At 38.6% G+C, this 16918-nt stretch overlaps 1 protein-coding gene across 3 annotated transcripts in view; it reads left to right on the forward strand.

Annotated features, from left to right (window-relative positions):
* rars2 (arginyl-tRNA synthetase 2, mitochondrial) overlaps positions 1 to 16918 on the forward strand; it is a 31860-nt gene that overhangs the window by 6984 nt on the left and 7958 nt on the right. For all 3 annotated transcript variants that reach the window (XM_003215533.3, XM_016997367.2, XM_062980890.1), the window contains 12 exons: positions 222 to 305; positions 3536 to 3612; positions 4749 to 4907; positions 5830 to 5936; positions 6733 to 6822; positions 7215 to 7275; positions 8681 to 8757; positions 9323 to 9447; positions 11367 to 11434; positions 11522 to 11631; positions 13983 to 14081; positions 16122 to 16196. In XM_003215533.3, coding sequence (XP_003215581.1) covers positions 222 to 305; positions 3536 to 3612; positions 4749 to 4907; positions 5830 to 5936; positions 6733 to 6822; positions 7215 to 7275; positions 8681 to 8757; positions 9323 to 9447; positions 11367 to 11434; positions 11522 to 11631; positions 13983 to 14081; positions 16122 to 16196 — 1132 coding nt within the window. The remainder of the gene's footprint in view (positions 1 to 221; positions 306 to 3535; positions 3613 to 4748; positions 4908 to 5829; positions 5937 to 6732; positions 6823 to 7214; positions 7276 to 8680; positions 8758 to 9322; positions 9448 to 11366; positions 11435 to 11521; positions 11632 to 13982; positions 14082 to 16121; positions 16197 to 16918) is intronic.

Consider the following 16918-nt stretch of genomic DNA (forward strand, 5'->3'; position numbering starts at 1 on the left):
TTTCAGCTTGAGGGGAGAAGATGCTATTGCTGCAGCACGTTCTTTGATACTTCCAGAAACAGAAAGAAAAAGAGAGACATTTTATGTTTTGAAAATCCACTGGGAAATTCTATCAAACCATTGAATTTGTTGGATAGGTGATAAAGAAAAAAGGGAGTTTGTGTTACATCAAATTGAGCATTTGGAAAGAGCCATACAACTTACTCTGTTTGTATTTATAGGGAATTTTGTTGCAAATCTCAAAGAAGCCTGTGGACATTATGTTAAAAGAATAAATTACCTTGGAGACTGGGGCATGCAGTTTGGTAAGAATTGTTGTTTATTTATTTGGCCTCATGATTGCATCCCTGAGTGTGGGATTTTTCAAAGTTTTTCAAAGTTTGACCTTTTAGCCCTTTTTAAAATAAAGCTGTCTTGTGGAAATCGGTGACTTGATCTCAGGTTGGCTAAAGTGCATGTTAAATTATGGTCCACTTCCTCGGTTTTGCACAGATAGTCTCCATGTTGATGCTGACTACCTCTGAATTTTTGCAAGCCTAATGGTGTTGTGGGTGACCTCTCTTAAACAGCAGTATTTATGCTGATCGACAAAGGGGTTTTTTTGTTGCTTTAAACTGAAGAGTGTCTTAAAGCAGCTTATGTTATGACGTAATGGATATATATCTAGCCTAAATGGCTGGATGTGATCAATCCGTTTTGCATTCTGAAGCAGTTATTTTGTTTCCAGCTATCCTGTTTGCATCTGTACCATCTGGACACTTTATTATAGTTAAAAGTGTCTTCATTTTTGTGTAAAATTGTGCCTTTTTATTCTAACAGCTTCCACAGTTGTACCTTGTGTTTGCTGCTCCTAACCATGGTTCATGTGCAGTGTTTCCCTGTGCATTTCTCTTTCTTTGGGATCATGGCTTATATTTATAGTCAGCTTGCAACAGGCCCTTGAGGTAGGAGTGGGTAATTGCGTTCCTCTTAAACTCTTGTTATCCCTCACAATTGGTTACGTTGTCTAGAGCTGATAGTTCAGTGACATGAGGAAAGCAACATGTTCCCCACTATAGGGTAGAGCTGGGGTGAGCAAAGTGCAGCTTCTGTGGCTGTTACGTAGAATGCGGAAAATAAAGAGGAAAGAAAGAAAAATAAAATGTCATTGTTTGTAATAATCATAATAATAATACCATCACCTTTTCCCCTAGATACAGCTAAAAGCAGTTAAAAACAAGACCTCAGCTGAAGAATATAAAAAGAATGCAAATAACGTTTTATATTAAACTGAATAAGATTTATCACCAAGTGAAAAAAACCTGACATTTATTTCATCCTCCTTTGATTTGGTTGGTCAACATCTTTTCTAGAAATGTGAACAAGATTCAAAATATCATAGCTCAGTTGTTGTTTAAAAAAAGAAAAAAGAACAGTTCTTCCCTAATGTACTGTTGGATTAATGATCTGTCCAGATTTCCATTATAACAGGCTTTTAAGTGGATGGCTTTAAATTATATCCTTCTGAAATTCAGCAGGCAGAAAGGCAACCTCTGATCCACAAGGAATTATTTTCTTACAGAGATCAATTTGAATGGGAGTTAGCCCTGTTTTTTTTTCTTATTCCATGGATGTCAGTCTGTTTCCTCATTGGCTGCGTTTGAGTGATTGCATCTCAGCTTAATAAGCAGAGAAAGGAACGGGTCTTTTGCCTCCTCACTTGCTCCTTTGCAGCAAAGGTGAAGGGTTTGTTTAATCATGCTTAACAAGTTAAATTGGGGAAGTCATGACTAAAGAGAAGGAAAGAAGGATGTGGAAAGAAAAAAGGAATTGGAGATTAAGATCTGGGGCAAAAAGAAGTGGGAGGGTATCCTCCAGATGTGCCACATATTTTGGTAATTTTGAAAAGCAACTATATTGCATTTGATGATTGTCCTTGCTTTTTCTCTTGCAAAGAAACAGAAAATATTGCTTGCTGATGAGGTAGTTTAAGTGGATAAAACAAAATTAGTCTCCTTTGGTAGACAAAAAGCATGGTGTGTGTGTATAGTTATTATGATTAATGCTATCTGAGGCTGAGGTAGACAGCAGTCTTCTTTCAACAAATCCTGTTCAACTATAGAGCTAAAGAATTAGAGTAATAGATATGAAATTTAAGTGAGAAGCTATGTTAGTCAACTTCGTGTTTTACCCACAAACGTGTTCTCTTATCAACATATTATTGGCTATGCCATAATATCCATATTTGGTTCACAGTTGTGTAAGCAGAGTTCTGCAAGTGTAACTGTTGTACATGGAGTTGCGTTTTCTTGAATGGTATAAAAACACTCTCAGTGCCTTCAGTTTAATAATTGATTCACTGGGATTGCAGAAAAGGGCAAGCACATTTGCAAATATGCTGTTGGCTGAACAGTGTTGATATTCAGCAGAAGAGGTGGTTGATGCAACCACGACTTAACATGAATGTATAGATTAATACTATAAATGTTGATTCATATTTTGCAAATATAGGATCTCAGCTGTTTTTTGTTGTTGGAAGTGGGGCAGAGAGTTTTAAAAGGTTGCTTTTTTGGAGCACAACTCTGAGAACCAGCAGCTTTTATAGGTTAAAAGTGCAGTTGTCCACCAACTGTCCACCCAGTCTGGTGCTTACTAACACTCACCAATTGAGTGTTGGTGGGCCTGACACAATGGTGCACATTTACTGTTGTTGTGTCAATGTCCATATAAACTGATTTCTCTAGTGCCCATGTTAACATGTAGATGTCAGGACAGGAGACCACACAATGTTGGAGGCATACCTCTGCCTTCTCTTCAGTGTGCTGATGTTTATTCATGTAGATAAAATGTGAAAGAGACAACTTCTAAGAAAATGCCTGCCTAGGTTTCTCTTGAAGCATTGCTCCTTCCTTTCTTAGAATAATAGAATCTTCCAGTTGATGCAACCACAAAGGCCACTTGATTGACCCATTTGTCATGCAGGAATACACACCTAAAGCACTCTTGAAGGATATCCATCTAACCTCTGTTTGAAGACCTCCAAAGAAGGAGAGTCTGCTACCCTCCACGACAATCTGAACAACTCTTAGTGTAAAGAAGTCCTTCTTAATATTTGAATGGAATCTCTTTTCTTGTAATTTCATTCAATTGGTTCGTATTCCAGTCTGTTTTCTCCTACTATGGCATCTTGCTAGGAGGTTGTAGGCTGATTGTAGGCACAAGAATGTGCAGGACATCCTAACTTTTCTTTTGCACCTTAGGTTTACCTTCTTTTATCTTAATACAGCCCCATGATCCACAGTTTTTAGTAGACCTTACGCAGGACTTAAACTCTGCTTGTAGAACATTCCCAATAGTTAGCACTTTCTGCTGATTTTGCAGCCATGAGTATTCATGGCAAACACCAGTATGTTTTTCATTAGTCTAGATTTTATATTTATTTAACAGTATGGTATGGTTTTATTGCAAAAAAAAGTAAACAGGAGCAGCATTGTCCATTTTCAGTTCACACAATTATATTTGTCACAGTTGTGTGTGCTATAAATATTTATTGCAGGCCTGTTGGGAGCTGGCTTCCAGCGTTTTGGCTCTGAAGAAAAATTACGGTCTAATCCTTTGCAGCATCTTTTTGAGGTATGTTAATGCATAATTAAAGCATTTATAGAAACATCATCCAAAGTAATTGCTGTAACTTACTATGGACCCTAAAGTTATCAAGCTTTAAAGCTCTTTCCCGTAATTTTTAAATTTTGTTTTCTGTGTTTTTATATGTGGTTCTCTGGCCCAAAGGGAAGAGTTATTTAGGTATCATACAAGAAAGTAACAGCTAGAATAAGGGAAAGTTCATGGCTCAGCGATTGCGCAGCTGTGACCTGCATGCAACACATTTTGCTGAAATAAGGGTCTCCTAAAGCTGTTATTTATCTTCATTCAATGGGAGGGAAAACCTTTCATAACATCTGCTTAGCTATCAATTTGATATAGAATCTGAGCTTTGTTTCTCCTTTGAGTATGTGAAGCTAGTACAAATTATATACAGTACATGGCAGGAGGTTGGACTGCATGGCCCTTGTGGCTTCTTTCAACTCTATGATTCATTGAAATGGCATCTGTGCTTTGTTAGATCCATAGAGAAGACAAGGTAGGATTGTGACTGTTAAGTTCAGTAAATCGAGTCTTCTCTCGTGCTATATCTTGGTCACTGAGACAGTATAGAATTTGTAATTGGCCAAAAACAAACTGTTGTTTCCCCCTTTGTTTGGAATCCAAAGTTGATTGCTTTACAAGAGGAATTGATCAATAGAAATCGGGAAGGATAATTTTCAGTGATTGTCTACTATCTTCTTCAGCCCCCATCCCAATCAATAAGCTGTAGGAGAGTAAAGGATTCCCCCCCACCACCCCCCACCCCCACCCCCATTGTCACAACTAACATGGCCAGGTATTAGGAATAGTGGGGGAACTGGTACAATAATATCTGAGAATGTATAGATTTCTTACCATATTTATTCAGACTGCCAACTCTTGGGCTTCCCAAGCCACTGGTCTTTCAGCTGTGCTGCTTGCGAGTCCATCCATAGCTCAGAGATAATTACTTTTTGGACCATGCTGTCTGGTTTCTAACAATTGACCCAAAAAGTATTTTTTCCAAATCTTACTTAATTTGGACACCACCAGGAATACTTTGGACACAACTTTTGTTGCTTTCCACTTTATTGATGGGAAGAATTTTAACACTGACTTACCTTTCTTATCTTGGTCTCACCTAGGTCTATGTGCAGGTCAACAAGGCATCAGAAGAGGAGGAAAATACTAAAAAGCAAGCACAGGATTTTTTTAGAAAACTAGAGATGCGTGAAGAACAAGCAGTGTCATTGTGGCAACATTTTAGAAATGTCAGCATTGAAGAATATATCCAGATGTACAAGGTGCTTACTTTGAACCTTTCTTTCAATGTACACAAAGTATCATTCATATTCAGGGAACAGGATTTTTACATATGTAACTATTTGTAATTTATATCAATATACTGAATATTTTGGGATGTTATAGGCTTTTAGGAGCCCCGGTGGCGAAGTGCGTTAAAGCACTGAGCTGGAGACCGAAAGGTCCCAGGTTCAAACCCCGGGAGCAGTGTGAGCGGCCGCTGTTAGCTCCAGCTCCTGCCAGCCTAGCAGTTCGAAAACATGCCAATGTGAGTAGATCAATAGGTACTGCTCCGGCGGGAAGGTAACGGTGCTCCATGCAGTCATGCCGGCCACATGACCTTGGAGGTGTCTACGGACAACGCCGACTCTTTGGCTTAGAAATGGAGATGAGCACCAACCCCCAGAGTCAGACATGACTGGACTTAACGTCAGGGGAAACCTTTACCTTTTTATAGGCTACTGTCAAGGAATGCCTTCCATTAGCAAAGTGGGAGAATAGGTACTTCCCAAGCTGCTGACTCAGAATCGAATATGGTATTCACACTTAATCTAGCATGATTATGGTATATATCATTTGCTCTTGTCTAGCTTGCTCAATAAGTATGTCCAGTTATTTTGATAAAAAATAAATAGTTCAGACCTAGCCAAACGGAAATTTTGAGGCAATTGTGAGCAGTGGAAGAGATATGGCCACACTGGAAATTGAGCTGCATAGATAGGTTGCCTCAGCATTTCTAAATGACACATTTAAATTTTCCCTCTTGAAACTGATCAAATCTGCTAAACAATTATTTTAATTTGATTTTTAAATGTTATTTGCATATCTCCAGTCTCATGTTTATCAAGCGGTACTTGCAGGAGTAAATGTAGTCATTGCCTTACATTAATGCTGATTTCCTTTTATCTCGGTGGAACCATTCAGCGTCTTGGAGTATGCTTTGATGAATATTCGGGAGAATCTGACTATCAAGAGAAAAGCCAGAAAGTTCTGAAAATGTTGGATACCAAAGGACTTTTGAAGAAAACAAAGTATGAACAAGTTGCTTCATTTACAACCTTTGAACGGTGGGCTATAAGCCCTTTTGCAGTAGATATCAGAGACCAAAGTTTCGTAAGCATCTGTTAAGGGTTTTGAATGAATCAAAGTAATATCCCCTTGATATCAAGCCTTTCTGTTCTTATGAACTCTGGGTCCTTTAACCAAATGTTTCTCCTCCTGGGTTTATCTAAATAACAAAGATAATATTGCAAATACTCTTTCATGTAAATAGATAGGTCAGACTACAAAATGTTGAAGGAATGAAATGTGCACAGCTCTCAATACCAACTAGTTTTGTACGATCCCTCCCTCTGCCAAACCCTTGGCCAGCCTTCAGGGAAAAGAAACAGTTTTGACAGGATCATGATCCATTTCTCGAAAAACAAACAAACTAGAATTTCCTGAGTTATCTGAAATAAAGAATTTGTTTATTTTACTGAAAAACCAATGTGGACATTGAAATGGTTACTAAGAAAATGAATATTTAGTCCAGTGGTGTCCAACCTTTGGTCTTCTAGGGTTTTCAACTTCATCTCTCATTGTTCCTGACCATTGGATAAGTTAACCAGGGCTTCTTGGAAGGCGAAAAGTTGAATACCACTGATTTAGAATATAGGATGAAATTATGATGCCCTCCGGTTGTCCTTGGACCTTAGCACCATCTGTGACTGTGTTGTGAGGGCTGCTGCAAATTGTGGTCCTTCATTTTGATAGTAACCTGGTTCAAATTGTGATGGTGTGGTCTCTGACATATAGTTTCTTCAAATCTTTTAAAAACTATTTTAGGGAAGGAACAGGAGTAGTTCACCTTTCTGAAAATGGAGACCAGTCTGTTGTTATAATGCGTAGTGATGGAACCTCCCTCTACCTCACAAGGTAGGTATTCTGGTCAGGTTGTTTAGAGTTGAGTTCTTGTTTATTTATACGACTGCACACAGCTTTCCCTTATAAGATTAAACTAAAAACAGATTTCTTAGCATTGATTAAATACACATTAGTTAAAAGAGTTCAGGTTTCTACCATAAATGCTTTTCTTTAAATTCAAATGCAGGATGGAAAGAATTTGCACACAATCAAGGAGACAAAACATTAATCTCTACTAAAATCAGGAAAAAACGGTCAAAGCTTTGAAAGAGAGGCAGCCAAAACTCTGGATTTTAGCATTATGGACCTCACTTAATATAACATGGCAAATAATCACAATGAGATATATTTTATTTTAAAATATTTTGATTTTGATTTGTTCTTTCTTGTGTTTGTTTTTGCAGAGATCTTGCAGCTGCTATAGACAGAATGGATAAATATAATCCTGATACCATGATATATGTGGTAGGTAATTCTAAATCTCCTGTGGACTGCTTTTTTTATTGCTGGGATAGGAAAGACGTGGACTTCCAGAGGTTGTTGGGCTGCTGCTGCCATCATACTTTCCCCATTGACTATGTTGGCTAGGGCTGAATGGAGTGGCAGTCTTAACATCTAGAGGGCTATACATATTCCCTGCCCCATAGTTTACAAGATACAAATACAGTAAGTGTTTGTGGGTTTGACCTTTGCAGATTTGATTAGTCATGGATTTCATTAAAATGTTCAATATCTGAATTCTGTGGAATCATGTGAGGTGTAGTTTTTTATAAGGTCTTTAGTCTTCTCTGCCAAAGAGTGCTGATCTCACACCAAACTGCAAATCCCAGGAATAAATTGCTTTGAACCGTAACAATTGCAGTGGTATCAAACTGGATTTATTCTAAAGTGTGGGTCCACCCCAGTGGGAGCTGCTGCCATTAACTGGTGTGTAGGAAAAGGCAGGGACCATGGTAATGCACTTCGCCTTGTCTTTCCTTTGGATCCAAGACCAGCCACTCTTTCATCATATGAATTGCCAGTAAGGAACAGCAACATGGCCGACCCAGAGTTTTGCAGCTGCTGGCTACATAATGTTTTGGAAAGGGACCAAGGGCTAGAAAATAGCTTCTTCCACTCTTTTAGAAAGAGGCATAGTGTGTACAAGCCACATTATGGACAACACACTTGAATTGCTAACACGCTCCTGCCCACAGTGTGATTACAATTTCAATTGCCAATTTGTATCTCACAACAGTACTTCATGCATCTGATCCAAGCAATTGCAGGCCAAAAATATTAATGCCATTCCACTTTGTTCATAATTATACATTGATGGCTATTAATGCACACCAAACGTTTTTGTAAGACATATGGCAGACTAACATATTTGTATTCTGTTTGATATTTTAAATAGTGTAATGTTTGTTTTCCTTTTTTGTGACTCATGGTGTGAATGGATAAAAAGATGGCTAGGTTTCAAAGTTCTGGACAAACATTTCTGAGGTTTCTCTAGAGCTTGAACATTTTATAAGTTTAGATTGTTCTTTCAAGGTTGATCTCTTTTATGTGAGACCACTTTACCAAATTTTACTTTAGACCAGTACTCCCTGTATCTCAGTTTTCTGCTCTTTCTCTGATATATAAGATCAATTCTATTTTGTGTCATTTGTTTCTAAACCTAGGAAAATTTACTTTTGTGGCTAGAGTTTCCAGATTTTCCCAGTCTTTGTGGCCACTGGCCATAGTGATTAGGAAATTATTTGAGTTGCATTCCAAAAAAAGTAATTTTCCCAAACTTTCTTTCTTCAGACTTGAATATGAACAAGATTCACTTGACTTGTACATTTAGTATCTGCAGTATGCTTAATGACCTCTTCCCTCCTCTAAGACAGATAAAAACCAAGTTCCACATTTTCAGCAAGTGTTCCAGATACTGAGGTTATTGGGTTACGAATGGACAGAAAGGTAAACATGACCTTGGCAAATTGTTCATGTGCATATATGTATCAGATGTGTATGATGGTAACGTTAATGCGGAAGGAGAAACAGCCTGTGGATAACAGGCACTTGGTTTATAAAGTATAGTAGACATACTAAGGCTGTATAGTGTCATTTCCACTGGAGAAGTTTCTTAGCTGGCTGATCTTAGGACATTTGTTAAAAGCAGTGATCTTCTCAAATTGATGCACTAGTATTCTCAACATCTGTCACCATTAGCAGGGGCTAACAAGTCCAGTAACACCTGGAGAAGATCATTGTTCCTCTACCCCTGATACAGAGTCAACATGTTTTTCACCTCCAACTCCCATAAGTAGTCATGATTGATATTGAAGCTCCAGTTTATCCTATAAATAAAAATGGCAGATTCTTATGAGGAGAAAATAGGGCCTTTTTCTGTACAGGAATGGCATGAGCTCATTTATTGGAACTAAACCTGTGCTCAGAGAGTAATTGTTTGCAATTACTGTTTTCAAAGTACAATTTTATAATATCCATGTGTAAGAATGGCATCCTTTGTTGCTCTTTTCAGGTGCCAGCATTTGCCCTTTGGGAGAGTTCAGGGGATGAAGACTCGAAAAGGAGAAGTGGTTTTCCTGGAAGATGTTTTGGATGAAGCTCGCTCCATGGTGTTAGAAAGGAGTGCTTTAGCCAAAAGTTAGTTGGCCAACCATGCTTTAACTTAATACTTATACTTCTGGCAGTGTCTGGTCCTAGCATTTTTCTCCCAGAACAGTGAAAGAATGGCTCTTTCATTTTGAGTGTGACCTTACCTGAAATTTTGTTTCTCCCTTTCTATGAACTATAGTTAGAGCCACACTTATTTTGCTTCTTTTGCCTGGCAGAAAACGATATGCTTGCCCCAAACCCACACCTTTCAACTAAAAAAAGATGCTGCCTTTCAAGTAATTTATTTTATTTCATGGCAGGGAATGACAATCCATCCATCAACGGAATTATTTCCCTGCCCAGGATGCACCTGAGTTCCAACTTGAATTGCTCTGATTGCTCTTTTTTATTGCTTCTTTTGGAAGCAGGTGCTTTTATTGCTGTTTTGATATTTCTGCTCTTATTGTTTTTATGTCTGCCATAACTGCTTTTATTGCTGTCCATATCATCAGATTTTGATTGGATGTTTCGGTTTACATTTCATCCACTGCGGCTGGTTTTCATTTGAAAATGTGTGTGTACGTATGCATGTACACATATACACTTAAATAAGCCCTATGCTAGAAGTTAAACATCTTTATTTCTAACAGAGAGAAATTTTATGCATGTCTGCTTCATTGAGGTCTGTGATGTTTACTCCCAGGTATCTAAAACTGAAGTATTACTGTTAATATTCTACTATCCTGTGGCATGAGTGGGCAAATAAATAAATAAATACATTTATATTCCACCCTATCTCCCCGATGGAACTCAGGGCGAATTGCAGCAACAGAAGGCAAGATTCAATGCTTATATAAACTAGATAAAAATATAAAAACTAAAAGTACAAATACATTGACAGATCACCCATAACCCAAAATAAACCAACATATACCACTTAAAACACACATAAATCGAATTAAATTCCACATGTCAAACCGGGTTAAACAAACAAACAATGCAAAATTAAATTAAGTTATATCAATATAAAAACATAAACCTGGGTTCACAATGAACTCACATAGTAAAACAATAAAATAGTAACAATAACATAATAAAACAGAGTATGAGCTATAACATGTGTGTCAAGTTCAGTGCCCACAGGCCAAATAAGGCCCACCATATCTTTTTGTGTGGCCCTCCAGATGCTAGCTTACAACTCCTGTATTTCTCATCATTAGGCATCATGACTAGAGCTGGTGGGAGTTGTCTGGAAGACTGTGGTTTGTTCTGTTCAGTCAGGAGAGTGGAGTTTGAATTTAGATACAAGCTTTGTAGATATGACTGACTTTCAAATAACCTTACTTCAACCTCAGCGCCACAAGTGCTGTTCGGTTTCAGTTCCCATTATTCCCAGTCCACATGGTGGATAATAGGAGGTGATGAGAGTGATTGTTCAATAGCATCTGGGGAGTCAAATTGAGTAAAAACTAAAGAGCACCGACCACTATATAAAATTTTATAGGTGGCCCTCTGTCTCCATGGATTTTCCATCCATGGATTCAACGGCCCTGTGAAGGCAACCATAAGGCTGATGTGTCCCTATGCAAATGTGTTTGATAGCCCTGATCTATAGTGTTCCTACAAACCAACATCTGAGATCTAAAGAGCTTCTCAACAGTCAATGCCCAGTATGTGGGGATTTGGGCCAGAAAATGTTATTTAGTTAAATGTGCTTTCCTGAACAACTTAGATAGCTTACTGGCCTGACTTTGGGTACTTGATAGAGAAGGTATAGCTGTAATGTTTTCTTCTGGTTAAACCACAAGGAGTAATACTCCCATACCATCCCATAGCTCTGGAATCACCACATCAGAAACAAGAGCTTAAAACATGCCTTCACTAATAGCATCCGTTCTCACATCAGCCAGTTGCTTTCCTTTTAAGCTGAGATAATAGGTGTTTTTTCCTCCCCTTAATCTGCTCAGCAACCAAAGAACTCGACAATCCTCTTGAGACGGCTGAAAACATCGGGCTTGCAGCACTTATCATTCAGGTCTGTTCATTCTGTCATCTTGTTTATTTTCCCTTTTGCGATAAAATTTAGAGATTCTGCGTAATGCTTGAATAATTACAATTTCAGGACTTCAAAGGTCTCTTATCGTCTGATTACCAGTTTAGCTGGGATCGTGTCCTCCAAAGCCGAGGCGACACTGGCGTCTTCCTACAATACACACATGCCAGGCTCTGGAGGTAAGTGGTGTAATCAAGGTCCAGCTTTTCTGAATTAGGCTTGGAGTAGTTTCAAATGAAACAGGATTGTAGAGGATATGTACAACCATTTCAAATGGAGTCTTCTTTGGTGCACATAAATTATGAGAGACGGTTAAAAAAAATAAGTAAATGGACCCATTTTGCTTCAAATTCCATCTATTCATGTGCAAAGGGATTCTTCCAGTTTGAGTCACCTTCGAGAGAGATAAAGCAAGGTGGTAATAATAATAATAATAATAATAATAATAATAATAATAATAATAATGGCACATGTACTTTCCTATGCACATTTTCCCAAACCTACATGGGAGGGTTGAATGAGGGCAAAGTTCTCCTTTCTCTCATGCTTCCAAAACAATATGTTTTCACAGCGATGCCCTTTAAATCCTTTGGAGTGGTATGTCTACTTGCTGCATCCAATGCAATAAGGCAAGAAAGGTTGATTTCACTGATAGAATTGCATTGATACACAATCTTTTCCCATTATTGATGGCCTGAATCCAGGGTAGGATCAGAATGTCCTGTTCGTTAGCTATGCCAATGATCGCAATGGTGACTGGAGGAAAAAGGGTAGCAGTTACTTTGTTACTAGGACTTTTTTATAAGTACAGGTTGTGGAGCTATGGTGTAGGGTTGGCCCAAGGCATCTTACTGCCTGAAGCAAAAGAGAAGCTGCTCCCATTCCATTCCACGTATAAAAGCTGTCTGGCGTTTCCAAGACTTCCATAACTAGCAATGGGTTGGTATCACTATGCTTCAACACTGCAGATAGGAGGTTCATCAGGAATAGCTACGTAGCAAACTGTCATGATATACTTCATCATCAGCCACCTAGGGCAGTTGCTTCATTCTGTCTATTGGTTGAGTCAGCCTTGCTTGTCCGACTATGGGGGTTGGTGTTCATCTCCATTTCTAAGCTTGGCATGGGAAATGGAACATAGCACTTCCCCATGGCCAGAGTTGAGCATCGCCTCCAGACACCAGAGATGAAAAAGGGGAAGGCCTTTACCCTTGTTCTGTGTATTGCATGTCATTGTGTTAACTGTGTAAAAAGCATTGAATGTTTGTCTTATATGTGTACTGTAACCTGCTCTGAATCCCTTTGGGGGGATAAAGCAGAATATAAATAAAATGTATTAAGCCGAAGAGCCTGCGTTGTCCAATACACCTCCAAGGTCATGTCACTGACATGACTGCATGGAGCACCATTAACTTCCCAACGGAGTGGTACCTATTTATCTACTTACATTTGCATGTTTTCAAACTGCTAGGTTGGCAGAAGCTGGGGCTAACATTGGGAGCTCACCTAGCTCCCCAGATTCGAACTGACATTCAGCAGCTCAGCACTTTAACCCATTGCACCACTGGGGGCTCAGAATATTCTCAGAATAAGGAAAGACAATTGTTGATATGTAATTGGGCAGTTTTTCTTTCCTTTAAAAGCTATAGACCATTAAGTTCTGCATTGATACAGTTCAGATTTCATTATAGGTACTTGCTCACATGAGCGTATATGCATCTACTTTTATTGCTCCCAGTATAATGGTTTGCTTGGTCACAGACATTAGAATCATAGAGGTGGAAGAAACTCCAAAACGCCATCCAGTCCATCCCTTGCCATGCAGGAACACATAATCAAAGTGCCCTTGACAGATGGCCATCCAGTCTCTGTTTAAAAGCCTCCACAGAAGGAGACTCCACCACACTCCAAGGCAGAGAGTTCAACTGCCTAATAGCTATTACTTTTAAGTATAATCTTCTTTCCTGCATTTTGAATCCAATTGTTGATTTTTTTAAAAAATCTTAGTTTGTTAATCTAGAGTCTTGGTCATATCTGAACTACTTTTTTCATTCCTGCTTGCTCTTCGCAAGTCATAGGGTTAGATTTCAGAGGCTGGGATCCTGTTGGTGCTCAATGACAGTGCAATTATGCCTGAAGATGGGGAGAATGGCAGTACAACAGCCATGAAAGAAAGAAGGCAGTGAAGAAATACACTGCTTGGGAGATTTATCTCTCTTCTTTTGCCATCATTGCTACATCTTATAAAAAGTGCAACCACTAGTTTACAAACAGGATTCTGGCCACACTGTCCTTAATTGCATGCTCTCTCGCTTATATATATATATATATATATATATATATATATATATATATATATATATATATGAGATATTATTATAGTCTACTATAAATAGTCTCTTTTATATCCTTTTTGGCCCATTTAAACAAGACGCATAAAGTTGTATGAGATTAATTTTTTAATTTAAAATGTGATGTGTGCCTTGATTTTAATGCATTTTACAACTTTTTTCTTCCCATCTTCTCACAGTTTAGAAGATATGTGTGGAACAGTTAATCAAGTGTCTCATATTAACATGGCATGTTTACAAGATCCACCAGCTGTTTCCTTAATTCAGCATCTTCTCAGGTACTTGAGATGTGTAACAGTCCTTTGCTTGACTATTTTCCTTGAACAAGTAAATGTGTATAGTATAATAATTTATAGTATAGTGCATGATTTTACAACATGAATTGCCAATAACACGATTAGTTAATAGATGGAAGGGGGGGAGGGTTGCATTTGTAAGCCAGGGATGAGAGTTTTGAAGTCTGCACCCAACCCTTTAGGATGTGCTTTGAATCACAAATGAATGTAGCAAAACAGTTTTGAGTAAAGTTAGGCAATATGAGCTGCAATCGTGTCTGATCTTACATGGGGATATGTCCTTTTGAAACTTACTTAAGTAGTTGTTTAGATGCTTGTACTGATATGCCTCTATTGACATTACCCAAAATAGAGGACATAATTTGAACAATGCTTCACCCCTCAAACATCTTCATTTCTAATTAGAAACTTGGTGGATCTATGCCAACCAAAAGAAGTGTGGGTAGAGATTAGGACTGAGACTTGGGAAATCCAAGTTCAAGTCCCACTAAGGACCTCATCATTGGAAATAGCAACTTTCTACAAGCCTCCACTAGTAATTTGTTTGGTATATGATTCTGTTTGCTTACTAAATTGTGTCTGTATATTTTTGGTATGCAGACTTCCCTTTATGTTTCTTGAGGTTGTGGGAGGGGCTGCAGACCACATGATTAGATCTGGGACTGCTGAGATCTGAGACTCCATTTTAGCACACAGAAATGCTTTAGCCATGAGACTGCTTGGAGCACAGACTCCATTAAAGGACAGAGAGACGCCATGTAGATTATGGACTGTTAAGAGCAAACTCATGTTGCTGTTGATTATATAAAAAAAGATGCCCTGTGCTTTCAATGAATGCTACTTTATTTTGTCTCTTGAGAGCGTGATATAGAAACAAGATATTTTATGGGAAAGCAGATGTTTTGGGGCACTGAAAATAAAACTTCTGAAACTCTGCTGTTTTTGTGCATTGGCATAATCTCTGTTCCTAACAAATCAGAGATAGCCAGGTTATCAATCTAACAACTGGAAACCAAATTGCCTTCCATAAGTACATGTGGATATATACAAATGAAGGGAAGATTTTACTCAAATGAGTTTTTGGCTCTTCTCTGGACGATCATAGTTTTACAAAGTTATAATTGACAAATAGTTGTGAATGCCATTTTCTCCAAAATGTTATGGAGATTCTGGTTTTCCAAAAGGTTATGATCTCTAAAAGGTCATGCATTTCCAAAACTCATCACACTACAGCCTCTATTAACTTTCAGTCCGGTTTCTGTCTCTTGCAGAATTATGGGGTTTTTAGTTTAGGAAGGGGTCTCTAAACTGCTCGGCCAAATAGAGCCTGGGCTTCACTAAAGTACAAACGCCATAATTCTGCAGGAGGCAGCCACAAGATTTAAAATGGATAGATGCTGTGGTGTGATGAGGTTTTAAGACAGACAGCGCACTCTGTCAAACTGACCTGTCTTACAGGGCTGTTATGAGTATCTTTACGGCCTTGAACTCATTAGAGGAAAGGCAGCATATAAATATAATTACCAGTAAAGGCAGGGGTTTCAGCCTGCTGAGGATTTTTATCAGTTATGAGGAAAAGTGTGGTTCTGCTTTTCTTTTTAAAAAAGCAAACCTTAAAATCAAAAGGAATATTTCACACTTCCTTAGAAATAGAATGTTACAAATAGTTTAAAGCCTTGACAATGAAAAATGCCAGGCAGTTTTAGAATTAGCATGGCCTCTGAAACAAGAAGTATGAGGTGGGTTTCTTTTCCTAATATGCTGCATGGTTTTCATATAACAGATGCTGAACGATATTTATGTAGTAAACATTTCTTTTCCCCCTGAAATTCTTTCCAAAAATATTAACTTGTCACCTTTAATCCAAATGGCAACTACACTCAGCCCTCAATTCTATATCAGATCAGTCACTATGAAACTGCTAAATCTTGGAATGTAGGCAGGCCCTGGGAGTGCCTTATCTTTGGTCAAGACCTCTGGTTTTGATGAATGAATGGTCTCGGACAATCCTTTTCTTTTCAGATATGATGAGATTCTTTACCAGTCTTCAAAAGATCTTCAGCCCAAGCATATCGTTAACTATCTCCTTAAACTCAGGTAAGAGAAAGAGAAGTATATTCACCATTGAATAATATCAGAATTGAAGACCAAGCAAGAATTAAATGCAGAGACTCTATTCAAAACCAAAGGAGGTGCTAAAGCTTGATTAGGACAACCTTTTTTCTGAGATTACAGCCAGAATCCTAAATGAAGCGATTTGCTTTATATTGTAGCACTGTGAAGAATTATATTGTGCTAGGTCAAGAGGAGCCCCGGTGGCGAAGTGTGTTAAAGCACTGAGCTGGAGACCGAAAGGTCCCAGGTTCAAACCCCGGGAGCGGCGGGAGCAACCGCTGTTAGCTCCAGCTCCTGCCAACCTAGCAGTTCGAAAACATTCCAATGTGAGTAGATCAATAGGTACCACTTTGGCAGGAAGGTAACGGCGCTCCATGCAGTCATGCCAGCCACATGACTTTGAAGGAGTCTACGGACAACGCTGGCTCTTCGGCTTAGAAATGGAGATGAGCACCAACCCCCAGAGTCGGTCACGGCTGGACTTAACGTCAGGGGAAACCTTTACCTTTACCTAGGTCAAGAAAGAGTACATTTTCTGAATGAGTCATGAAACCCCTATAAATTGTGTCTTAAAATGTGCTGTTTTTTAAAATGGTGCTTCAGTCCTGAGACGTAATGAGCTGACATGTTGTTCCTGGGAACACTGTCTCTGCTCAGCAAGAAAAACCAGTCAGTTTCACTGTCCATCATCTGATTCTGACAAA

Source organism: Anolis carolinensis, chromosome 1 (assembly GCF_035594765.1).
Source record: "Anolis carolinensis isolate JA03-04 chromosome 1, rAnoCar3.1.pri, whole genome shotgun sequence".
In the NCBI taxonomy this organism is placed as follows: domain Eukaryota; kingdom Metazoa; phylum Chordata; class Lepidosauria; order Squamata; family Dactyloidae; genus Anolis; species Anolis carolinensis.